Genomic DNA, 27,131 nt, shown 5'->3' with positions numbered 1-27,131 from the left:
AACGCTGGTGAAGGTTCTCAGTCATCCAGGTCATGGAATTCGAAAGAGGTTCGAATGAAGGTAACTAGACTTTGGTTTCTCATCCAAGGAGCATTTTAAATTCTGGATCAAGCTTATAAACTGCTTAATGAGCAGAAACTACCTACGAATACCCCACCCCCGATGAGCCATTAACCTTTTATTGCATGGGAGTTGTATTGATTAGAGGCAGGAGGCTGACCTAGACAAACAGTTTGGGAGTCAAGTTCAGAGCTGCACTATGTGCTGGAAAGGTGAAACCGGAGTCATCCCACTTTAAGGATGAGGGGTATTCATAGGTAGTTTCTGCTCATTAAGCAACAGTAGACAGCTATAGTTTATAAGCTTGACCCTCAGAATTGACAAATCTCAGATGAGAGGCTAAACATCTTCAAGAAACCAAAGAAGTCCAGTTGTCTTCATTTGAACCCAAACCCCCCTAAAGACCCTGAGCCTGCCTGCCAGACCGTGTGGAATTAATGCAAAAGTTGTGTTAGGCAAGTTAGAAAAAAATATTACTAAATCGTATTTCCACACTGGTGATGTCTGTCCTTGTTAGAAAATCCAAAGCTATCCCAAATTTTAAGAGCATTAAGGTACTTCTCGACTATAGGTGGGGGACGCTACATTAAAAAACAATGGGCTGTAGATGAAGTGCACCCTTAAGGTAAGGAGTGTAAACAGGCCTTGTGTTCAAAAAGCTCAAGAAGCCTTTAGATTAAGCAGAGTAACCGTGGGTAACGGTGGCAGATGGAAGCAAGCAGCAGAATGCACTGGTAAACATTACTGCTGCTGACTTTGTGTGCAGGTCTTATCCAGCTTAGTCACAAGTTAAAAATGCTGATTCATGTTTTGGGAGGTTTTAGTCTATTCTGAATACACAGATTTCACTTATGCAACTTTTTTCCCCTCCCTTTTGAAATTATAAGAAATAATATAAACTCACTGAAATATTTTTAATTAAAAAAATAAATCAAAACATTTTTTGAGACAAGACTCACTTTATTGCTTCTGATTTAAAACAGTGAAATGTTGGTTCTAAAAACACATGCACCCTCAAGGTCACTGCACTCAGAGTTCCTGTTGACTGTTCCTCACTCCAGGTCCAGGACACATGGGGATGGGGCATTTTCTGTTTTAGCCCCGCCCCTATGAAACAAGTTACCTCTGAACATGAAGCCGTCTCCATCGTTGGCTGCTTTAAGAGTCGCTCGAAGACTCATTGTTATCATCTGGCTTTCACCTAACCTGTTTGGTGATTTTAATAGTTTTATTTTCCTTTTGATCCCAGTTTCATTTGTGCTGTGTTCAGCGTTTTGGGTCCCCCTTGAGGATGATGGAAAGCGCTTTATAATTAAAAGTTGATAAACACACAGTGCAACTTAACACTATGGAGTTGTATGTGGTTCACATAGGATATTTCTTTATAGCCCTAGTAACTGAGTAAGAGTTAAAAAAGGAACCGTAAAGCATTCCAGTGGGTTTAAGGAAAATATAAAGCTCCTTAGTTCAAACTAAATCAGAACATTTGTAAAAGCATGAATACAAATAGGTTCTAGAAAGTTTCGTAGAAATATATTCTCAGAGTACAAATATGCAAAAGGACAAATATATCAAATCTTGAGCTGTTCTGCTAATTTTCACGTGACTAAATCTCTGAACAGAGCTTAAAGAGCAAGTCACCCCCATATCACATTTTTTTTGCTGATAAACTATATAAAGGAGTGTCTAATCATGCTACAGACACGTGTAGTCAATAATTTGGCAGTTCAGTGCATCTTGGTTAAAATTCAAATATTCTGCCTAAAACTGTCAGTGTTGCGCCGTCGTCAGGGAAAAATTCTGCACTGTATTTGAATTTTAATCTGCCACCGCTAGTGGCTAAGAGGTATGCTATGATGTCATCTGGTATATTATGATGTCATAATTCCATTGTGAGCCTGTGTGTGTGTGTATTTGTTAGCGGCTCCGCCCTCTCGGTCTGCCAAGCAACAGCATTTGTTGCATTTTTCAAACATGAAGTGGGAGTGAAGTAAGTTTCTTGTAGGGGGTGACTTGCTCTTTAAAGTTCATTCTTCCATTCCGGACTCACAAACTGCAGGAAGTTGCTTGCATCGTCTTCAGGACCTGAAATAAACGCAGACACAATTTAAAATGGTTTTTGCTACATGAAAATGTTGGACTCATCGGCTTTAAGGAAGCAGGCTGAGACAGCAAACTATTTTGAATTTAGGAAAAAGGTTTAATGTTCCACAAATGAATGTGTCACCATGGTAACAGACTATTTAATCTGCTAAAGGCAGGTTATCCTCAACAATCCCTGAGTTTTTATGGTGAAGCAGGGTGTTTTATTTTATTATATTTGTTAGAGAAAACTTGAGTGGATCTAAAACTAAAAAGAAAGCAAAAACAAAGAAAAGTGAGAAAAAGCAGCACAAACATTCAGAGTTGATGATCCTCAGCGATGCCAGTTTGGCCACAAAGACATCTTCCTCCTCTTCTGCATCCTTGAGGTCAAAGCCAACATAGCCTTTCATGTCCACGCAGTAAGTGATGAACCTGAAAAACAAAAACACAGCCAGTAAAACCTACTTAGGAGACAATATGACCAGATTATTTCTTTAAACAGAACCTTGTCCCCTGCCTACATGTTTAAAACACTCAAAAGTATTAAAGACTACGAAAACGAGATGTTTTCCTCTAAACTGTCGTGTCTGCGGCTTGTTCTTACTTCTTCCACACAGGATCCTTTCTGAGGATCACAGGATTCCCCACAACTATAAGCAGCGACTTGGCTCTGGTCAAGGCCACGTTGAACCGCTAGAAAACAATTCATGAGCTTTAAAAACAATTAAATCCTAGTCATAAACTCGCCAAATAGGAAAACGAAAAGCAAACCTTTTCATTTGACAGGAATCCGATGTTGAATTCCTTATCCATCTTGATGTGGTTGGAGCTGCTCCGGACCGTAGAGACCATGATGATCTTCCTCTCTTGTCCCTGAAACTCTTCCACAGATCCCACCTGATCCAATCCAAAGATAAATTTCATTTAGGGAAAGACAGAAACCCACTGAAGCTTTTGCTCAAGTTTTAAACAGATTTATTTACCTTGAGTTCTTTCAGATCCCACTGACTCAAGGTTTTGACGGACTTCAGGGCCTTCTTGATTTTCTCAACCTGTTACAGAACATCGTTACTGATGTCTGATTTCAACACGACCTTTAAATCCCGTGAACCCTGCACAGCCTCACTTGTTTCCTGTACGGGGTGATGATGCCAATGTCTTTGGTAGACAGCTTGGGCAAACCCTTCTTCCCCTGAGTTTCTTTCAGCTTCTGAAGGTACATCATCAGGACGTCGATCTCTGACACATTGAAGAAAGACGGACTGTTTGCCTCTCTTTCGTCTTTCCCCAACACTCCGTGGAATATCACGGGAAAACCCTGTTGCCATGGAGGCCAAGAGTTGGTGTTAATTTAAAATTCACATTAAGTAGGTTTAAATGGGTTTTTAACCCTTAAGAGCCCAAGCCATTTAAAACAGAGAACATGAATAAATACATCAAAATTTAGACTAAAAGGAAACAAAATAAAATCTTTTTTGATATACACTCACTGGTCTTATTATTGGGTACATCTGTCCAACTGGTTGTTAACACAAATACTAATCAGCCAATCACATGGTGACATTTAGGCTCAGACATGGTCGAGACAATCCGCTAGAGTTCAAACCGGGATTCAGAACGGGGAAGAAAGATGATTTAAGTGACTTTGAAAGTGGAATGGTTGTAGGTGCCAGACGGGCTGATCTGAGTATTTCAGAAACTGCTGATCTTCTGGGATGGTCACCCACAACCACCTCTAGGGTTTACAGAGAATGGTCCAAAAAAAGGGAAAACATCCAGTGAGCGGCAGCTCTGTTGGTGAAAATGCCTTGTTGATGCCATAGGTCAGAGGAGAATGGCGAAACTGGTGCGAGCTGACAGACAGGCAAAAGTAACTCAAATAAGCACTAATTACAACCAAGGTATGCAGAAGAGCAACTCTGAACACACAACACGTCGAACCTGGAGGCAGATGGGCTACAGCAGCAGCAGACCACACCAGGTGTCACTCATGTCAACTAAGAACAGGAAACTGAGGCTAGAATTTGCACAGGCCCACCAAAATTGGACAATAGAAGATTGGAAAAATGTTGGCTGGTCTGACGAGTCTCGATTTCTGCTGTGACATTTGGATGCTGAGGTCAGTTTGGTGTCAATAACATGAAAGCATGGATCCATCCAGTCTTCTATCAATGGTACAGGCTGCTGGTGGTGTAATGGTGTGGGGAACATTTATTTTCTTGGCACACTTTTGGTCCCTTTGGTGGTTTTAGCTCTTGGTGATAAGTTTTTTGTGGATGATCCAATGGGATCTTTTGTGTGTTCGGTTTTTAAAAGGTTAACTTTGTTTGTGGCAATTTTACTGGGGGATCGTCCGGGATTATTTTGCTTTAAGTGGATTAAATTAAATTGTTTAGTGGTGGTCACTCTGAGAACCCGTGCTTTTGTTTCTGATTTTTGTGATAACGTGAGTATGTTTAATTTGAAGGAGTTTCTGGCTGCCCCTTCTCGGGACCGGGTCGAGAGCTGCAGAAAGAGCGAAATGGTGGAGATAGCTGTACACCTCGGTCTCCAAGGCATCCAGACTTTGCTGAAAAAGAACCTCAGGTTGTGAGGTCGTAACACTAACGGATCACTGTTGCAAGGCCACAGCCTACCTGAGAATTGTTGCTGACCATGTCCATCCCTTTATGACCACAGTGTACCCATCTTCTGACGGCTACTTCCAGCAGGATAATGCACCAGGTCATAAAGCTCCAATCATCTCAGACTGGTTTCTTGAACATGACAATGAGTTCACTGTACTGAAGTGGCCTCCACAGTCACCAGATCTCAACCCAATAGAGCAGCTTTGGGATGTAGGGGAATGGGAGATTCGCATCATGGATGTGCAGCCGACAAATCTGCAGCAACTGCGTGATGCTATCCCATCAATATGGGCCAAAATCTCTGAGGAATGTTTCCAGTACCTTGTTGAATCAATGCCACGAAGGACTAAGGCAAAAGGGGGTCCAACCCGGTACTAGCAAGGTGTGCCCAATAAAGTGGCCAGTGAGTGAATGTGCGGATGGAATGCCACTTGGGGTTGTCAAACTTTAGTATATGACTCAATAAGCAAGTGTGCAGATGCCTTAAAACGGGCTGTGACACCAGTGTCACCACGGGTTCTTTAAACCATTGCACAAACTGGTCTGGAACGAGGAGGATCGGCTCACCAATTTTTCTGTCCCAGAAAAATGACCCGGACTTTACCAGTCAGGACTTTTTTGGCCCCCTTCTGTTGTATGTCCAGAAATGTGTGGAGTGGTATGGTTAGGGTGGAGCAACAGTCCACTGACTGGGGGACAGAAATGCATCACTACTTGCAACAAGCAAAACAGAGTTCTGTTGTTTGTATTTTCATTAGTTGTACACGAATGTGAAAAATGCCAGCAAGTAGCAGCTACTTTTGGTCATCTTCAGAGCTCCATACATTCCTCACCATCATTGTGGGAGTCCGTCCACACATCGGAATGGAGTCGGGCCAAACTGGAGATTAAAACCCAATATAGAAAAGTTAAGGAAAGAAACAGCCGGAGTGAAAATGGGAGAAACACATGGAGGTGCTACGACGGGCTGGATGCAACTTATAGCTACAGACAGACGAGGCGAGGCAGGCCTGGACTCAGCGACTGCACTCTGGAGTCACTTGAGGAGCCTGTTGATAATTCTTTTTTGTCTTTAGCTCTGCAAACCATTTATTCCTGCGCAAAAATACTGACTAGATGCACAACTTATTTACAAAGTCGCACATGACGGTTCGTTTAACCCCGCCTGCCAACATGAAAGCCTAAACTGATAGAAACATGCTCCTGAAACTGCAGACCCATCCGGTACAAACCGGTCCACGATGACCCGCCCCGTCCCAAACCCTGCAGATAGACCCGAGGGATTAGGATTAAAGCAAAGCCAATTGGTTTTTACCAATTAACGCAATTGCTTTTAAACTGGGTTCAGTGGCTCTCGAGCCATAAACTCAAGCAGATTCACATTAGACAGCAAACTGTAGCCCTCTGATGACCAGAAACTGCAATGAACAGTTTTGTGGTTTGGTTCACTAGTAGGAGATTTTTGGCAAAAGCTGTTTACCCTGCTGGTAGCTAATATAAAAGCTAGAAGTTAGCTTTTTCAGTTCGCTGTGAATAAAAGGGAAAAGAAAAGGAAGAAGTAGTTGGCTTTGTCTGTTGGCATCATGGTGAATCGTAGAAGTAAATGTGAGAGTAATGTCTTTGGAGAATGTCAAAGAGTGAACACTGGTGCGGCCTACGCTAGTTAGAGGGAGCTGAAGGACGCTACGAAATCATGGACTGATGGTGACCTGGCTTTGTTGCTACTGGACTTGTACGTTTTTTGTCCAACAATGTAGATCTCTTTACTAAGGAGCTTATTTTAGCATCAGTACTGGCTTGTGTTAGCATTAGGTCATTGTTAGTGCTTGTGCTAGGCTGCTGCTGCAGAGTTGTTTCCGACAGTTGCACTTCTGCTTTCAACCAGGAGAGAAAAGGTAACTTTATTAAGCGTTGCTTTCAAGTCCAAAAGTATTATTGCAAAAAAGACACACACACACACACACACGCACACACACAAAAATAGTCACGCACCTTTTTAGGAAGAGCCTCCCATTGGCAGTAAGTTTCACGCTCCATTTTGTCAGCCAACACCTGCAGTTCTTTATTATAGAACTCCTCGTTGGGCACTTTCAGAATGGCCTCATGAGACCTGAGAGAAGGTTTATAAAAACTGAAGAGCTTTCTATGACACAAACGGTAAAAAACGGAGATCATAACAGAGACGCACCTGTAGTTTTGCAGCAGTTTTGTGACATAAAAAGATTCTAATCCTGTATAAAGTTCCTGCTGCATGAGCCTCTCCAACAGGGAAAGCCCTGCAGAGAATTTACACACATAGTTAGAACATACTTATTAATCAAAAGGAAAAAAGAGCAAAAACAAGAAGTGAATTTTCGTCTTACCATACCCACGCTGCATCGCAAGAGATGATCGAATAATTGGTCCGAGCTGTTTGTGATCTCCCGCCAGCACCAGCTGACCTTTTTCTGCGCAGAGTAAACCTGGAACACAAACCAATCACTGGTTTTATTATCCAACATCCTGAAATATGACATCTTCGACTTCCTAAAACTGTGGTCTAAAATGCTGTTTTGGATTATTGATGAAATCTTTGCAAAAGGAGTTCATCCACATTAAATCCAATATAATAATAATAATAATAATTAAAGCTTAAACAATAATAATTAAAGCTTACATAATAATTAAAGCTCCAGGCCGCTCCGGCCTGGCCAGCAGCCCAGGGCACCCGGGCACGTCCACGGAACATAAACATCGACCACCCCGACACCAGAAACCGCGAACGGTCTCCTCGTCCGCACCTCACCCTGACTCAGCATCCCCTCTGAGCCCAACTTTAAATTACACGTCTCACCACTAGGGGATACTATATCTTTACCACACTCGTGGTGTGATGACACAGACCAACTTTAATGCTATTCTGACTACGTTTTTTTGAAGTTATTGAAGGTTAATTTTATCTAGGGGCGCTGTGACCATTTACATATAAATCCCATAGAGGTCATCTTTGGTTATCAAAGATGGTTTTCTGTTAATTTGGCATCAATCAAACGCTGCATGGGTCATCTAGAGACAAAAGGCTGTAAGTGGGCGGAGTTAAAGTGATTTGAACAAGTGAGCACGACATGTGTTGATTGCAGTTGTGTGATGACTCCCACCATGTTTGATAAAGTTTGGAGCTTTATTGCAGAAGTTCCAAAGGTTTTATTGTATCTAGCGGGCGCTGTCCCAAATTAAGGAAATTTTCCATGAAGAAGTTTGTAAGTTGATAACAGCCATTTTTTGTGCAGCTTGGTGTGAATTGCATCATGCATGTGTTATTCAGGGCCTAATATCTGTCAGGGGGTGGAGCTAAAGCAATATCAAACAATTACCACAGGATTGTGTTGGGTGCCTTTGTGTGATGACACATAGCAAGTTTGGTGCAGTTACGACCTCATCTGTAGGAGTTATTACAGTTTTAAAGGTATGTAGGGGGCGCTGTGGTGATATCATACAACGTTCACCAATCATTTTTGCCTCGTTGGCTAAAGGGCATGATTGTTGATTGCCATGTTCAGTCTTGAGCAAATCGGACGTTGTTTGTGGAAGTTCCAATCAAACGTAAGGTCAAGGCGTCACGCCAGAAGTCGCCATGGCATCAAAGCCCCTCCCTTTCTGGAAAGCTATCAGATCTGAATGGTCATTACAGCATCATGAAGACAGTGACTGGCCTTGGTGTCATGTTGACTAAATTAGAGGGGACAAATATGGGCATTTCACCATAAAAAAAGACTTCCTTTAGTCAGGGGGCGGGGCTTAGGTGATGTCAGCTGTCCCCATTGTCATTGTCTTGAGATGTGGTCAGTGATTACACAGACAAAGTTTGATATAGATCTGATCATGCACATGGGAGTTATTGAGTCAAGTAATGTAATGGCGAAAGGTCTTTTGAAAAATCCAACAGTTGAATTTTTCCCCTATGTCTTAAGAGTATATAGCAGAAGTTTCAAGGAAATTGGTGAAAAGGACGAAGGGACATCATTCTCCAAACAACGTGTGCGATAACCACTAAATCGAGTACTTGGATCAAAATGGCCGACCTCCTGTGCGACTTTGCACTTGGCTCCAAGAAACTTTTTTGTAGGTCCTGAGACAGTACATTAGTGTAACGAATTTCATAATCCTCAGTCAAAGCATGGCTTGGGGCTGACAGTTTAAATGGTTCTAGGGGGCGCTATTTCAGAAAATAGGCCACGCCCACAAACTTCAGCTGTCCATTTCTATTGGGGGTCAGAGTAGGATCACTCACCAGAAGTTTCGTGGCGATATCACGATAACTGAAGAAATGAGAGGCAAACGTATTTCCATGGCGTGATGGCGATTTTCGCCATGCTCCCAATACCCCGCCTTTTTTTGAAATCTGCCAGTACTGGAGACCAAGCGACCTCAAATTGTCTACTGCTATTTGCCAGAGATTCCTGGTGATTGGGTAAAAGAAGTCCAATAGGGAGCTGTGAAAAAAGTGGCATGGCGACAGGTCAAAGTTTGAGGCTTAGCCACGCCCACACCTTCCAACTTTTGAAAAATCCGACGGTGAAAAATTTTAGACTATGTCTTAAGAGTGTATAGCAGAAGTTTGAAGGCAATCGGTGAAAAGGGCGACGGGGCATCATTCTCCAAACGTGTGCGAAAAACACTAAATCGAGTACTTGGACCAAACTTGGTGGCTGATGCAGCTCTGCAATATCGCGTGGACATCGGGGGAAGTCCCACTGGACTGGCAGACTGGGGTGGTGGTCCCCTTATTTAAAAGGGGGGACCGCAGGGTGTGTTCCAACTACAGGGGGATCACACCCCTGAGACTTCCTGGTAAGGTCTATTCAGGGGTTCTGGATAGGAGGGTCCGTTGGATTGTTGAACCTCAGATTCAGGAGGAGCAATGTGGTTTTCGTCCTGGCCGTGGAACACTGGACCAGCTCTATACCCTTAAGGGGATCCTGGAGGGTGCATGGGAATTTGCCCAACCAGTCTACAAGTGTTTTGTGGATTGGAGAAGGCGTTTGACTGCGTCCCTCGGGTGGCCCAGTGGTACTCCAGGAGTATGGGGTACCAGGCCCTCTGATACGGGCTGTTAGGTCCCTGTATGATCAGCATCAGAGCTTGGTCCTCATTGCCGGCAGTAAGTCAAGCTCGTTCCCAGTAAGAGTTGGACTCCGCCAAGGCTGCCCTTTGTCACCGATTCTGTTCATAACCTTTTTGGACAGGATTTCTAGGTGGAGCCAAGGTGTGGAGGGCATCCGTTTTGGTGGCCTGATGATCAGGTCTCTGCATTTTGCAGATGATGTTGTAGCGAGCGTCCACTTAGTGGTTCCATTAGAATACGCTGCTTTTTCAGGGAAGTTGAGGTCGCGGTGAGTTTTATTGTACAGACCCTGGTTTGGACTCCCTAATTAGAACTTGTTTTCTATTTTGAGGTGGAATGGAATAACCATACTTGCTCTCCTGTGACAACACACCCTCCTTGTAGGTTCCTGTTACTCAGTGGTTTTGAGTACTAGGGCGAGGGTTACTGGAGGCCAACACAGCTGACTATTATTTGGGTCCTATCAGGATTAATTTGCACCTGTCAGCAATGTTGGCGGTGGTAACTAGAAAATGATTCCCGTTAGTTGATCAGTCTAACATGGATTTATCAATTAATCTAATTGAGCCACCCTTTGAAATGGTTCCTTCCCACGCTAAACAGACTTTTTCACATGTGCAGAACAGAGACTGTTTGACCCAACTAACCATTTTGGTTTATTACCCTTAGGATGTCCCGCTACCCTAGGGAGGAGGAGAGACTAAGCTCTCATTACCTAAGGTATCTTTTCTCATCTGTCACAACCTGTTACAAGTCCTGGAGTACAGGCACAAGCAAATAAGGTGGCTTACCTCTTCTGCTAGATCTGGTCGGAGCCCCCACTCAAAGGGTTAAGAGTACTTTAAGAATTGAGAACGAGGATTCTTTTTCCAAAAATTTTATTTCAAAATTAAAAAATGCAAAAAGCGTAAAGCTAAGACTAAATATCCCCTTACAAGGATGCTGCTTCTAAATCTCTCCCTAAGAACAAATTCTACTCGTCGTCTCACTTGTCGTCGTTGTGTTTCTAACTTCTTCTAACTGCTCTTATATATGATTCTAAAACCTGCAAAGCAAAGCATTTTCCATTGTATAGCATTTTCATTTTGCAAGCACTTTTCAGAGTGAAGAAATTTGCGTTACATATATCAAGTCAATCACTAGACAGCAAAACAATGTGTTAGGGATGGGTACCGAATTCGGTACTTTTTAAGGTACCTACCGAATTCCATAGTACCGAACGAGCACCAATTCACGTAATTTCAAACGGTGCCTCGTTTCAGTACCCGTCCTTCATAACGAGAACTTGCCAAGACAGCTGCGCATGCGCAAGAGCGTTATGTCATCGCTCGCTGCGAGCCAGTTGTAAACAGAGCAGCATGGTACTAAGAATACATGCTAAAGCTTGGGCTAACTTCACTAAATGTGATGGGTAACTGGGTGATGATGAAACCAGCGACAAAGATCTAAGTGAGACATCCTCATCTGAATCTCCTCTGGTAGGTAAATAAAATGTTTAAGATAACGTTAGCTTGATATGTTAGCATCCGTTTCGCTAATGGTGCGTTCGCTTTCTCCTCGGAACTTCGAATTTCCGACTAGAAGAACATGAACCCGCTCTAAAGTTTGGCTTCACTTTACTAAATGCAACGGGTGATTGGGTGAAGATGAAACCAGTGACAAAGATCTAAGTGTGAGGCATCATCGTTTTAATCTGCACCAGCAGCTAAATAAACTGTTTTAAGATAACGTTAGCTTGATATGTTAGCTTCCATTGCCACCGTTGTTATCAGCTAATGGTGCGTTCGCTTTCTCCTCGGAAATTCTAACTTCCCAGTGGGAAAAATCAAATGAAAAAAAACGGCAAAAGGAATGAAGATACACAGTAAATTTAGTTCACAGTAAAGATGTTTGCTTCAGTTTAATTATCAGCTTATAAAACTACAAGGACGATGTTTAAATACAAACAGTAGAATGTTATTTATTGTGATATTTATCAAATATTGTTATACATTGAGAAAAATATATATTTAATTATAAAAGAGAATTAAAATAATAAACACTCAAAAGTATCGAAAATTGGTACCGCTAAGTACCGGTATCGATTCCTAGGTACCAGGAATTAGTACCAAATCGATTCAAATGTCAAAAATACCCATCCCTAAATGTGATAATTATAATTTGCAAGATGGTTTCAGGTTCACCCAAAGTTCAAACTTCCCCAAGGAGGACTTCACATCCTGTGACGCTTCCTTCAGTTCCTCTCGTTTTCACCTGCCTCGATTCCACTCGCATCAGCAGGCTCCCGCTTATCTTTGCTTCCCTTGTGACCTCTCTCATTGTGAACTCTTCCTTTGTGACCTCCTTTATTACCTCCTGTGGTTCTGGCATGCGGGGGCTTGCAACAATGTGGTCCTGTTGGCTTCATCAGAACGTGATCTTCAGCTTTTGCTGGAGCGGTTCGCAGCCGAGTGTGAAGCAGCTGGGATGAGAATCAGCTCCTCTAAATCTGAGATCATGGTATTGATTCTGAAAAGGGTAGAATGCCTTCTCCAGGTCAGGGATGAGGTCCTGCCCCAAGTGGAGGAGTTTAAGTATCTCGGGGTCTTTTTCACGAGTGAGGGAAAACTGGAGCATGAGATCGTTAGGCGGATTGGTGCTGCATCTGCAGTGATGTGGGCATTGTACCGGCCTGTCGTGGTGAAGAGAGAGCTGAGTCAGAAGGCGAAGCTCTCGATTTACCGGTCGATCTACGTTCCTACCCTTACCTATGGTCATGAGCTTTGGGTAGTGACCGAAAGAACGAGATTGCGGATACAAGCGGCCAAAATGAGTTTTCTCCGAAGAGTGGCTGGGCTCTCCCTTAGAGATAGGGTAAGAAGCTCGGTCATTCGGTAGGGGCTCGGAGTAGACCCGCTGCTCCTCCACATCGAGAGAAGCCAGTTGAGGTGGCTCGAGCATCTGGTCAGGATGCCTCCTGGATGCCTCCCTGGTGAGGTTTTCCGGGCACGTCCGACCGGGAGGACACTTAAAGGTAGACCCAGGACACGGTGGAGGGACTACGTCCCTCACCTGGCCAGGGAACGCCTTGGGATTCCTCCAGAGGAGCTGGCCCAAGTGGCTGGGGAGAGGGAAGTCTGGGCCTCTCGCCTTAGACTACTGCCCCCGCGACCCAACTCCGGATAAGCAGATGAAAATGGATGGATAATAATAATAATAATTCTAAATGCCATTTTTAATATCTGCCTTGATTTCAACAAGGCTTGGCCTATTCTACCTGAAAATCAAATGCAAATCTTTTCTATTTCTGGGTTAAAACTTTTCCCAAGAGGAAAATAGTTTAATTAATGCTTCAGTAACTACCTGCAACAGCAATGAGACACTGAGGTTCTTCAGCTTGACCCGCTTCATCGACAAACACATGTGTGAAATGGCCACATCGGACCCCTCCAGTCACAAGTCTGAGAAAAAACCCATTTTAGTCGAGAAAAACGTTTACACAACATTTAAAAACAAGATAAAAACACATTACAAATGTGAGAAACTTCTTACCTTCCAGCTGTGTACAGAGTGGTCACTATGACTTTGTATTTCATTAACACTTCCTTCTCAGGAAACACAAAACAATCTTGTTTCTCGTCCCAATTACAGTGTTTCTAAGAAAAAGGAAAATAAAGTTTAAAAAGCCCCTGCACATTCACGCAATCAGGACAAAAAATTGTCTTTTTATTTATTTCTTCTAAAAGATCACATTGTAAAAACATTTGGCTGCATCTACAAATTCGGCTCACACCAATTGTAAACATGGCGCCAAGGCTCACCAGCAGAGTCTTGAGAATGCTGCTTGGGTTTAGGCTGCTGGCGTACATGCGGTACAGCTGGTGGGAGTTCATGTGAACTCTCAGCCTCTCACAGAGCAGATCAGCTGCGGTGTTTGAAGGTGCACAGGCGAGGATGTGGGCCGATGGATCTGTTCTGTTGACCTGCAAAGCAACATTTCACCAAAGGATCGAAACAAGCTCACGGCGGTCAGATTAAAGAACAAATTCTAAAACAGCGACCACCACAGCCAGCCGAAAGACTCGGATTTGAAGCTGTAAAAAAATTCGCTTTACAACCACCTTGTACCTGAATTATAGCTTCAACCACAGTGACTGTCTTTCCAGTTCCCGGAGGCCCAAAGATGATGTAAGGAGCCGGTTTTGATGATCCGGCTACGATCTGACGAACAGCACGACTCTGCTCCGGGTTTTTTTCCAGCTGACGGTTGAACATTCTGGAGAAAAATGCACGAGTGTATTTTATTTCTCATAAAACTAAAACAATAAATGCATTTACTCCTTTGTTTTCTGTGTATTTAAGTCCATCTACAACTGAGAAAAACAGCAAATGCTTTGCAGACCTGAGTTCTGGGAGGGAAACGCTGGAAACCGCAGCACCAGAAGGAAACAGAACCGCCCTGAGCTGGTGTTTTTCTGCCAGGTCGACCGCTCGATGCTGCAGATTCAAGGTCAACTTGTTGAGGGTGAACTCCACGTCGAACTTCATATTTGTGATAAAACACTCCAACAACCTGACATAAGGACATGAGAAAGGTGGGTGTTAGGTTCTGAGACGTCAATGGTCCAGTATCCTTCCTCCAGGTCTTACTTTTTAGAGAAGCCCAGCTTCACCCTGTCCAGCTCAACTTTATGAACCAACCCCTTGTAAACAATGCTCTTATCGTCACATCGAGTCACTTTCAGACAGTCTCCTCGGAGCACAGATGGACGATTTTCTGCAACGCCGGGGACCTGTTTGATGAGAAAGATGTTGAGCAGCCCAAAACAAAATTTACAAAAGCCCGTTCTGTTTCTTTTCTTACTTTTATTACGAGGAGATTCTTGTTGGTCGGATCTTGGGTCATGGTTTGATTGTGGAGGTCATAGTTTTGGATGTCTACTTCCATCTGGGCCTCTTCCAGGTGCAGCAGCAGGTGGAATCGACGGGCGTAGTTCTTCATATCTAAAGAAGACCCTAGAAGCTTCCTGAGTGCACAAACAGGAGCTTTATTTCATAACCTGCACCTCTATGACCAAAAATAGAATGTTTAACCGTAATAAATTAGGATGATTTCTTACATGACCGGTGCAAAGTTCTGTTTGGCTGATGGAGAGAGGTCTTTAGGGTCCACCCTTTGTTTTGCTAGTTCTTTAATGTGGTGAGGGCATTTGTAGTTTCCTAGCTTAATGACGGTTTGCATTTGCTGGACGGCAGAACTAAGAGAAGAAAAACAAACCTACTTCATGAGAATCAAATCACCAAATATCACTTCTGACATAAGCATGATGGGATATTTGTAGATATTAGGTTAATGTTGCATTCAGGTGCTGAGAGTTGTAACGATTTACCTTGGAGGTGGAACTCCCTCCACGATCTGAGAAAAAGCAGGTTTAGATCTAATCACCCGGAACGGTTTATAGGGCGCTACGGGACCCAGCTCTGCAGCCAGCGTTGTCTGGACCACAGCATTTATCTCCCTGATGACACAAACGGTCATCGGCTCCGGCCGGTCCAGCTGAAACTCGAAGAAGATCGTGGCAGGGAAGTATCCGTAATGCTTGAGCGTGCAATGGGCCACAACATCGTAGCGCTCCCCTGCAGGAAGGTGGAGAGAGAAGAATATGTAACCGCTGACCTCGGTTTGTGTTTTAAAAGGTAGATGCTTGTGGACTAACCAGGACAGAGGAACAGGGGAGAGGCTTTTGTCACCCTTCTTTCATCCTTAAAGGTGAAAATGCGAATCCTGTCGAGGACAGTGTAGTTGGTGAAGTGAATGAAGTCCGTTCCCTTGTTCTCAATGTGGAACGTCACGACGAACGGCTGCTGGAGAGTCACGCTGACGTGAACCTTCCCATCAACTGCTTCGGGGTCTGAAGTGATCACGATTCCCTCCTTATCAGCAGTCATCCGTTTCCTGTGAGGGACACGTGCGATCATCCGGATTTCACTTTTTAAAGCACGTTTAATAAAGACGTTTTATATCTGGTTGCTGAAACTTACTACAAACTCAACAGATATGGGATGCTTAGAATAAAAACATATGTTGCACAAATACAATTTGAAATTGAGATTCTACATTTTTTCCTGAGTGTAACATCAGATGCACGACGCCAGACTAACTAAAAAAAAAGACGTAAACCCTCATTACTTCTCAACACAAGTTGATGTGGTTCTAAACTCTGGCACTTAGTGAATAAAGGATGAAAAGGATGATCGTTGATTAGACTTGATGTGAGGCACTGCATGGTTTGGAGAAGGTAAATACAGGAAGACAGCGACCGTCATAACAACTAAATAACCTTCTACTGCTTCCATCAGCCTAAGCAAAGCCGTTACTGAGAGCCAGCAAGCAGACAAAACACAATGTGTGTCTACTGTTTATACAGACGGATACTAAGAAAACACAATAATGAAGCTTTAGGGGAACAGTCTAATACAGGGTATCTGCAGGTTTAAGGGAGCCAAATTTAAGACTTTTTAAGACCTTTTTAAGGCCATTTTGACCAAATTTAAGCTATTTTTTTTTATTAAATTTAAGCTATAATTTCCAGCTATTGCCTGGAACCGTTGCTAACCATGTCGCAAGCGTGGAATTACCCACCCAGTTACCATTAAACTTGCACTTCCCCATGGCGCAAGCCCCCACTAGCTTAACCAGCTAATGTGCTCATCTAAAAATAGCCCTCTTTTACAACCAATTGAATGTGTACAGTTCCGCTTACACCAACATCATACACAAAAAATGCTGAACACCAACTAGAAATTCTTGTTTATTGGGTCTTTGGTAATTTAAGACCTTTGGAAACTGTATTTAAGGATTATTTGTCATTTTTAAGGATTTTTAAGGCCTTAAATTTAGAAAAGCAAATTTAAGACTTTTTAAGACTTTAAGGACCCGCGGATACCCTGTAATATGAAGCAGAGAACAAGTGTAACAGATCAGCATTCAGCAGAGTTATCTATTTGATTAGGAAGTTTTCTGTGCTCATTGTTCCAACATGCAACACTTCAGTCTGCAAACGGCTCTGCAGCAGGTGTTTCCTCTGCTACCTCCTGCTCTCCTCTGCAGTATCCGGCATGAAGCACTAAATCAGCAGTTTGTCTTGGTGTTTCAGTTTCGATCTGCAGCTTCACAACTCATTCTCCTTCCCTTCTGCTCTTTGAGTTCTTGCATTACTCAATCCCCCGCCAAGCACTTCCAGATGCGACTGATCCAGAAGTAGAAACCGTTTGTCAAATCTAATCAACCTCTGCATCTGGTGAGCATCCTTCTTGTGAATTGATTACATCTAAGAGCTTCAGTCAAGCCCTCCCAGCTTGGAGTTGAGAAATACACAAAATATTGACAAAGAAGACTGGACAGAACAGCCGCCCATTGGGGTATCATACGGTTGCTAAACAAAGTGTGTGATGATCTGACACGTAAACTGGCACACCAAAAAGTCAAACAGCTTAAGAAATATGTGACGATCTGACAGTAAATGTGTGCGGTCAGACAGACATACGCTGTGATATGCATATGCCAATCTGACAGAGTATGGTGATCAGACAGAATATTTTGATGCAGATACGATTAACTACACATCTTTTGCACACCAAGTTGCAACTTCCACAAAAACAAAACTGAATGTGAACTTATTACAGCTGAGACTACTTTCTGTATTTTGACCCTTTCACTCATTCCCATACATGTTAGGTGGGGAGGAAGTGACAGATGCATTGATTACTTACTCTAACTTCAGTGGTTCATAGGTTTAGTTACCAGTAACCTGGAAGTCTTGAGAGGCGCTATTTAAAAAGAATAATAAAAAGTATGTCATGAAGTGTATTTTAATCATGACATAAAAAAGCAGCAGTAAGCTTCCTCATCATTCTGGAGACTATTTTGGATGCTTTAACCACCACGTGTTTGTGACTTCCCCTTTGTTAGGCAAATGACTCAAAACGTCCTGATCTGTGAGCTGAAACAAAAAAATAAATAAAAAACATACTCGGTTGGAAAAAAAGACTATATTTAAATTACATAAATATAGATTTATGTGTGGTAGGTTGGTTAGGTAGCATCCATCTGTTAATTGAGACGGATGTTTTGATCTGTGTTTTTGAAAGCTTACGTAACCATAAGCAGAATGACATGTCGGCTGATGTCGTTTCCTGAGTTTTGATTGTTGTCATTCAACATTTTTATCCAGATGAGTCGATTGAGAACTCATTCTCATTTACGACGATCTGGCCCAGAGGCAGCAGCAGACACAGATAGGTTTACATCAAAGAAAAACAGGTAAGATAAAAACATACAAGGATAAAATTAGATCAAAGTTAGACATAAAAGGACTGTTCTCATATATAATATGTACAAGCAATCAAAACAGACTTAAAACAATCTATAAGTACTCAGAAGCACATTGACTAGAAACTATTGATCACAATGAATTATTGAAGGTAGATAAGGGAATGAAGGTAGTGAGCTTCAGTGATTTTAGCAGCTCATTATAGTCGTTGGAAGCAGCGAACTGGAATGAGGAGAGGCCGAAAGAGGTGCAAGCTTTGGGAATAACCATAGAGATGAAGTTTCTGGAACGTGCATGGCGCTGGTTGTTGGAAATATTGAGTAATGAGTGAAGATATGACGGGTTCTACGGATGATTGTTTTGTATATGAACTGATACCGACGTAACATTGTGCAGGAATGGAGTGATGGCCAGTTAACAAGTGAGAACAGATCACAATGATGAGTAGTGCAAGAGGCACCAGTGACCAAACGGGTTGCTGAGTGATAAATGACATCGAGTTTATGAAGTTTGTTGGAAGCAGTTTTATAAATGATGTCACTGTAATCTAAGATGGTAAGGATTGTCATTTTGACCAAGGGTTGCTTTGCAGAATGAGTAAAGGATGACCTGTTGCGATTAGTGCTGAGTATTGTGGCCAATTTACTAAATCGATGCGATTTTAATTCATGAGGCTCTGAATCAATTACGGTAATCACGATCCAATTTGATTCGATTTGATTCAATTCAATTCAGTCTGGTCTTGAATAATTAAAATGCTGAGGTAGAAAACAATGTTTCTATCATTTAGACAAGCTTCTTAACATTAAGTCGGGGGTGTCAAACTCAAACTCACACTGGGCCGAAATGAAAATCTGGGACAAAGTCGCAGGTGTTGGTCTTTCTTCTGTTAGACCAAAAACAGGTTCGGAGAAGATGGAGAGAAACACCTTTCGTTGGTAGAATGTGGAGTCAAATAATCAGAAGACCTGTCTCTTTTCACCGCTCATGAGGGGAGAACACATGCAGCTCCAGCCAGAACCCTGCGTTCAGCTCTTGTCTGCTGCATCCAAGTGTTCTGAAGAACTCTGCTGATACGGCTATTTTTATTGAGGAATAATGGAATGTAACATACGCAGTTTGCCATTTACACACGTCATTGGTCATGACAGGTAAAAACTAATTGCCTTGTTAGTGAAGAGCTAATACATCACAAGAACACGTATCCTTGAGATAAGCAGGAACATTCTTGATAATAAAGACACACGCTGGTACGAGAGCAGGTGGGATGTTTCACTCCTTTTTTGTGCAGGAGAAAATATGCAGCTACTCATCTTTGTGCAGAAAAACACTGAGAGGCACTTAATATCAGAGCAGGATTCTTCCATAGCATATGATAATATAAAATAGCATAGAATAATATATAAAAGAGCTTATAAGGTAGATACATATATTTTCACAGGCCAAACTCAATATTATTGAAAGTTATGGCAAATGTGCATTTTCCTTTATAGATATGTATTGTTGAACCTTTTCCTTTGGAAAAAAAAACTTATTGTTGCATGAACACTGAATTTGGAATAAACTATTTACACACGGACAAATTAATTTGAAATAAAACACACATCAGTGGTATTGGTTACTTATTATGTCTCATTTTTAAAATCTTTTATTCCTTAAAATGTGTATACATTCAGCATATTTTTATTTTAATCTTTTGAATTTTAAGTATTTCTATTTTATGTGTTTTTGTTGTTTACTCTTTATTAACATTTATTCACCTTTTTTGCTCCTGTAATTGCTGCTGTGACAGCAAACTTTCCCCACTGAAGGACAACAAAGGGATTTTTTCTTCTATTTCTATTCTATTCTTCTATCCGTAGCCTTTCCAGTTCCTGCTTTAAAGTTGGTTCAATATTTTTTAACAGGCCAGCAACAAAAAATAGTAATTCTCCTAAATGAAAATGCAATATCTCAACTATTAACCTTCATGCTTTGGAGCAGAAAAACTGCATTAAAACTAGGGCTGCAGCTATCGAATATTTTTGTAATCGAGTACTCTATTGAATATTTTATCGATTAATCGAGTACTCTAATAAATTACCCTTTAGCGTTTGTAAACCATTACATCAAATAGCATGTTATAAAATATGAAAGACCTCTTAAAATGAGCATGCAGTTGCCAGTTATTCTTCAAGTTTTATTCAAAATTAGTTTTCAAAACTTCAGCACTTCAACTTTACTTCACGGTAAACAAATGCGAGCGGCTGCGGCCCAAACAGCACCAGAACCGCTCACAGCGCATGCTCAAACATGGCTCGCCAGCCATTTCCCTATTAACACACGTCCGTTTTAATTTCTACACTTTTTTCTCACACTAACAAGGATTGTCGAGAAAGCATGTTTGCAGTGGTTATGTCAAATTACACTGATCACACATTTATTTACTTTCTTTCGTTTTCCTCCGTCACTCTCATAAATACCTATGTCCTCCTGCAGCAATCCCGAGGGACAACGGACATCAATAACAACACAGTTAAAAGTCTTTCGTGTTGTAAAAACTGCTATTTTTAGCACATTCTAAGACCGACGTGTTGCTACCAGACGTACGGTGTGAGCTGAAACTGAGTGCTACAAACAAAAAAGTCGCAGTGTCTGCAGAATATATAGAAATACAGGCTAAAATGCATTATCTTGTAGAGGCTCCGAGTCCACTTGCAGAAGTGACATTTACATGTGGATGTTTCCTGGTCAGGTGCTGCAGCTTGGAGGATGTGGTGTTGAGGTAGGATAAATCCATTTTACAGTTTTTAAACTGGACTACGTTTTCCGCCTTACGATGCGAGAAAATGGTCCCACACCTTTGGCATTTTGTGTCTTTTTCGCACTTCACCGGGGTCCACGTTGTCCCCCATGGCTTAAGAGAAAGTTAAGTTACACTCGCTACTCGCGTGTGCATTCAGTGCAGTATGTATCTGCGTCACTTATTTCGGTCCGGGTGAAACATAACCCCGGGTGATTGCAAAGCCATGAATTAATTATACATGAATTAAACGAAGCCTCGAGGCAGAGAATTTGACTCGAGGATTTTTTATATTCGAATTATTCGAGGTACTCGAGGAATCGTTTCAGCCCTAATAAAAACACAATAATTCAAGCTCGGTTTGCTCCACTTTCATGCTCACCTGTTCAAGCCAGATACATGCATCTCTCTCTGTATCTCTGAGGTGAGAGAGGAGTTCATCAGTAGGACTCCTGTGTTGTTTTTGTTAATTTTCATCAGACAACAGTTGCTCTCACTGGTTTGTGCTGCTGAACATGGAGAGCATCTGAGCAGCTTGAGCTGGGTCTGTGTCGGGGAGGACAGATAGAAACAGCAGCAGCCAGGAACTCTGACTTGAGTGTGTTACTTCACTGGAGCTACATCCGTCTGGCTGTTGGTGCACTTTCTATGTCTGCCGCGGCCCGCAAACAGGTTACTGAGCTGTAGGAATCTCCATTTCTGGGCCTCAAAGTTGACAAAGTGCTGAGGGAACTTGGCGCTGAGTAAAATGCGTGTTTTTAATTTGTCCCAAACTGAGGAGGGTAACGCTGCAGACGTCGATACTAGCACGAACGCTAGTGACCACAAACAGAAAGGAAGGGTGCTTCGGCTGACGCGTTGATGCCATAAAGCACCATGGATTTGTAGTCTTTGCAGGAAAATGAGCTGGCGGGCCACTCTGGTTCAAGGGGGGGAAAAAAAAAATAATAATAAAAAAATCGATCTTAGGCCTAATTAATCGATTTCACAAAATTTATAAAATCGATCCAAAATCGATTAAATCGATTTTTTTACCCAGCCCTAGTTGCGATAGAAATCCTATTCTCAACTTGACTTTAGAAAGTAATGAATTAACGTGAATGTCAAATGCAAGTGTGCTGTCGAGCCAGATACTTACAGGAACTGACAAGTTATAGTTCTGCACCATCCAGGGAAACGGTGCTAGGGTGAAAAGTTGATTGTGGTAAGTTACGGTTGAAGATCATGAACTTTGTTTTACTTGTGTTTAAATGAAGATGAAGGTTGGAGAAGGCATGTTGAAGACAACTAAAGTTGGGCAGCAAAGAGGACAATGTTCAAGGAAGAACTGCATGCATATAAAATGGTGTTGTCAGCAACTGTCAACAATGTGAACAATGTTATTAATATTTTAAATGAGGTTGGGCCCAGTATCAACCCTTGAGGAACGCCCATAGGAGGAGCAGATTGATAACCCTCTAAGGTACAACTTCTAAAGCTGGGCGGACACTGTGCGACTTTTTCACTCGTAGCACTCAGCTTCTGTTCAAACTGTACGACTTCCTCGCAGGGCAGATCTCACGAGTCATGTGCTCACAATGTACGACCCAGTTCTCAGATGCGACCTGACTGCTCACACTGTATGTCTGGTAGCAACACATCGGACCTAAAAATATGCTAAAAATAGCAGTTTTTACCAAGGGCGTCAGTTTGTTTTCAGAATTGCTGGGGACAATAACCATACACTTGAGTGGGGTTTAAAAATTGCTGGGGACAATAAAGTAGGCTAGCACAGGGGTCGGCGGCTCTGTAGCCGCATGCGGCTCTTCCATCCATCTGATGCGGCTCTCTGTGCTTATAAAATAATGAATGAATATTTAAATAAAAAGCTTTATATTTTACTGCATTAATTTTACATCTGTATGCTAATTCCAAATGTAAAGATTGTCTGCGTAAACCTGAACAGGTCAACCCGGTCTTACTGTGAGACCGGGTTGACGCGTCACGCTTGTGCGTAATCATATGCGCTTCCTGAGCTGGAGGATGTCAGATTCTGGGATTCTCCTCAGACGGCTCCTGGATGCGTCGCCACATTGGAGACAGGAACAAGCACTATTCAGCCAAAGTTTCATAATCAGGGAACATTTTCTAAGTGACAAATCTCTCTGAGAGACAGGGTTTGGAAAACACTCGCTTCAGTGGGAGGAACCTTCCCGCATGCGCTCTGGTTCTGAGAGCCTGGATTTGTATTCTGAACAGTCTAAACATGTTTTTAAAAGAAACGTATGACAAAAGTGGCACCTGCTCAGTAAAACCACCAACAGGGTGAAAAATATCAAAATATTGTGTAGGCAGAGACGGGCTACAACTTCTGGATCATCTTTATATAAATCGTTTTATGATTATCTTCTTATGAAAGATAACTTTGACGTACACGAGCGACCAGGCGCGTTGCAAGATTTTCTAAAGTGTGGGAGATGTTGTCTGTGCCTAAAATAATTTGATGTTATTCACCTTGTTAGTTTAATTTCCATAATAGCGGAGCAGGTGCGAATTTTAGACGCGTCACGCATGTCTCCGTTTTAAACATGTTTAAACTGTTCAGAATACAAATCCAGGCTCTGTCTCGTTAGATTGGTGTAACTAAAGTTTGTACTGAATGAAACTTTACATTAAACCATGTTGAAAAGAAAAGGATCCGATTAAATCGTTTCCCCTCATTTTACAGTCGGTACAGCGCATTGCGCGTGGCTCTGGGGTTAATCAAGTTTAGTTGTTTCTCTTTGCAACAATCTTCACAAGAAGGCAAAACAGTTAAATGGCAGGTTACAGATATTTCCATTTGACTGTATTTTGATGGATAAACTCAAGGATGCTGGCTGTTTTGAAAGAATTACCCCGACGCACACTGATGCGCATGGATGAGCTTGGAAAAATTTTCTTTTTATGAAATTATTAAACTTTGGCTGAACAGCGCTTGTTCCCGTCTCTAATATGGAGACGCATGACGCATCCAGTCTGAGGCAGAACAGCCTCTTCAGTTCAGAGAGCACCTGTAGAGACATTTGATCACGCACAAAGTTTATGTGGATCAAAAGCGGTCGGGCCACGGCAGGTGAAACGTTCCTAGCCTACATGAAGTGAAACTGTTTAATTGTAACATTAATATGTTACTGGACATGCTGGTCTGGTTGGTTAGACCAGTGTTTGAAGTGGAAAACACACACACACACACACACACACACGCACACGCACACGCACACGCACACACACACACACACACCAATTAAAATAATGCTGATAGCGTGGACTAGAAGACAGGTGATGGTTTTATTTAAATGATGATCAGGCTGCTGTAAAATGTAATCTCCATCCACATCCAGACAGAATGATCCTCTATTCTATTTGCTCTGCTCTTCTCTGGGCTGATGTAGCTGACGGTGCGCGCGCGCCTAACAGCTGTGGTGCACATTTTACGCATTTGGAGAGGTGGGCTGGATGCTTTTCTTTTACTGGAAGATGGTCCACTTAACGCACGGGTGTAGACTACATATTAATGACAAATGAATGAAAATTAAATTGGGAGTTTTTACTTCATATTTTAGAAATAAAAATGACGGGGGAACACATTTATGACGTCTTTTTAAACGAAATTTTCTAGCGCGTCCTGCCTGCTTCACTAAGTCACTGCTTATTAAGGTCCGTCCAGAATTACCGTGGCCCACCCAAAAATGAAAACCTGGCGCCGCGCCTGTTATAAACCTCTGCAAATTGTTGTTCTTCACGTTATCAAACTCAGACTTTGTACAGCTAATGTCAAGATGTAAAATTATGAATTCAGTCGAGCTCTTCCGTCCCTCCCTCTCCTGCTCTCCTGGAAACCCGACATTGGCTGTCAGAAGCGGAGGTGAAGAAGGAGATGAGGCAAACAGAGTGAGTGCGACATAAAGAAACCAGACTGGCATGGAGGTGAGCAAAACAGAAGGAAAGGTGTGGGTGTTGAATCCCCCACGGGTGCGACGCCCATGCGAGCGACCGGTACCTGTTGCTGTCACCTGGTTGTGAGCAGCTCTCTGCTGTCTGAGGGTAGGCCCCGCCCACAACTCCGCGGCTGCTGCGGTGTTTTCTTTACTGTGGGAAACGGGTAATAATGGCTCTTTGATGGGAACAGGTTGCCGACCCCTGGTATAAGATCTGAGCTGGTAAAACAAAAATCCTCATCAGCAGGCTTTTTTAAAGTGGGGGGGACACAGCTGCCAATCACAATTTTTGCCGGGGACATGTCCCCGGCGTCCCCGGTTAAAATGACGCCTATGGTTTTTACACAACACGTCAGACTTTTTTGTCTTGTTTTGCCTGTTGTCCTGCGGGAGTGCTGCAGGAGGACACACAGGGATTTATGGGGGATGGATGAGGAAAACGAAATAAAGAAAGTAAATCTGTGTTTTGTGATCAGTTTGATTTGACATGAACACGACAAACACGCTTTCTTGACAATCTTTGTGAGTAAAAAAATGTGTAGAAATGAAAACGAACAACGTAATATTAGGGAAATAGCGGGCGAGCGGTGTCGATGCAGGATTGCGCATGCGCCGTGAGCGGTTCTGATACTTTTTGGGTTGCAGCAGCTCGCTGCGTTGCTTCAACAGTGCGATACCCTCACGAGGGACGAGCAAAATATCAAACATGCCAGAAGTTTGTGCGAGCTCACGATTGCTGATCGATAGCTGGTCATGTGGTGTTAATCAATCAATCAATCCTTTATTTATAAAGCGCCTTCCGCAACCCTGTCAGGAAGCCCAAAGCGCTGAACATGGTTCAGTTGAAGGTAAATATATTGAATAAATCAAAAATAAAAGCAATTCAAATTACAAAATACAAATTACAAAATAGGTGAAACATTTTGCTACAGGACAAATGTGTAAAACAATGGATAGAGTGAACCAATGAAAACTGTGGAAATAAATTCAACATAAAAGAGGGTCAAAATCAAACATGTTCTGGAAACGCCAAGTGGAGGAGGTGTGTTTTTAGGCGACTCTTAAAGACTGGCAGGGATGGGGACAGCCTAACTGAGGGTGGCAACTGGTTCCATAGTGACGGTGCTAGGACTGAGAAAGCCCGATCCCCACGGGTACAACACCTATAACGAGGGACAGCGAGCACTGCAGGCCTTGGTCAGAGGAGCGCAGAGCGCGTGATGGGGAGTGTCTGTTCAGGATCGTGGCTAGATAGGGGGGACCACCACCTCTCGTAACCCCCTGTATACAACACGACGCTCAGCGCAAAACTCGCCCTGATCTCGTGGATTCTCGCACGAGTGGAAAATCGGCTCAAAAAAGTGAAAAAGTCGCACAGTGTACGCCCACCATGCCACGATGCCTGAGAAGAAAGTCCTACAGAGTCAAAGGCAGCAAAAAATGATGACAGTGCGCCTATTCCCCCATACCTGCTTGTTTTGACCATCATTAGGAGTTCTGCAGCCCTTTCCTTCCTTGAGGTCAATGCAGGTGGGGTACCACGCGCGTGTGTTTTCTGACCTCCATTTCTCTGATTGTGTGGCTGCTGCTGCTGCAGAGAGGCTCCCTGCTGCTTCACTCTGACCTAAAACAAAAGCAGGAGGCGCCATAATTCTCCTCTCTTTATTGGTGTTGTCAGCAACAAATAAAACGTGTCCGAACTTGTCTTTGTAAAAATCGGTCACATCTTACCGGAGGGTTGGCAGTTCTGTAGAATCTCCCCTTCTTGGTAACAACTATGTTGAATTTAAAGAGAGCGTACAGGACGTTGGAGAAGTTGGGGTGTTTCCCTCCTTCTCTGTGGACGCGGGAAAGGAAACATTAAAATAACATGCGTGAAAACTCTGCGTGACCACGCGCGTGGAAGCTTACCTGTTCCTAAACTCATTGTTGTAGATTTCTCGAAGTTGTTGTTTACTTTTGTTTGATATCCGGTCTCCAAGAAAGTCAATGAACCCCAGCCCAGCTTCCAGTGAGTGTTTGAGGCTCTTCGGCATGTCGACGCACTACAGGCCCCAGCTGACTGTTCGGGATAGAAATTTCAACTCACCGTTTCTTCAAACATCACAAATTAAACACAGAGAGGTTCTACACGTGCAGAAAATCTAAGCAGGAAGCCGTTCCCCGCAAATTCAACGCTAGGGAGTGTGTACAACTTCCCTG

The 27,131-nt window shown here is 42.7% G+C and overlaps 1 protein-coding gene across 1 annotated transcript; it reads right to left on the bottom strand.

The window, feature by feature from the left end:
* Positions 1 to 1,571: 1,571 nt before the first annotated feature.
* Positions 1,572 to 27,131, bottom strand: mov10a (Mov10 RNA helicase a). The gene is made up of 23 exons (XM_015958447.3): positions 26,841 to 27,131; positions 26,661 to 26,766; positions 26,399 to 26,553; positions 15,573 to 15,811; positions 15,246 to 15,492; positions 14,976 to 15,113; positions 14,720 to 14,882; positions 14,506 to 14,648; positions 14,258 to 14,428; positions 13,984 to 14,131; positions 13,677 to 13,838; positions 13,408 to 13,511; positions 13,219 to 13,316; positions 7,136 to 7,234; positions 6,961 to 7,048; positions 6,765 to 6,882; positions 3,272 to 3,463; positions 3,129 to 3,197; positions 2,917 to 3,042; positions 2,750 to 2,838; positions 2,459 to 2,577; positions 2,087 to 2,145; positions 1,572 to 1,691 (listed from the first exon to the last, which is right to left on the bottom strand). Exons 1-23 carry the CDS (start codon positions 26,963 to 26,965, stop codon positions 1,686 to 1,688), a joined length of 2,964 nt encoding a protein of 987 aa, XP_015813933.1. The 5' UTR covers positions 26,966 to 27,131; the 3' UTR covers positions 1,572 to 1,685.

The sequence above is a fragment of the Nothobranchius furzeri genome, chromosome 3 (assembly GCF_043380555.1).
Source record: "Nothobranchius furzeri strain GRZ-AD chromosome 3, NfurGRZ-RIMD1, whole genome shotgun sequence".
In the NCBI taxonomy this organism is placed as follows: domain Eukaryota; kingdom Metazoa; phylum Chordata; class Actinopteri; order Cyprinodontiformes; family Nothobranchiidae; genus Nothobranchius; species Nothobranchius furzeri.
This window is presented reverse-complemented; position numbering and strand designations above follow the sequence as displayed.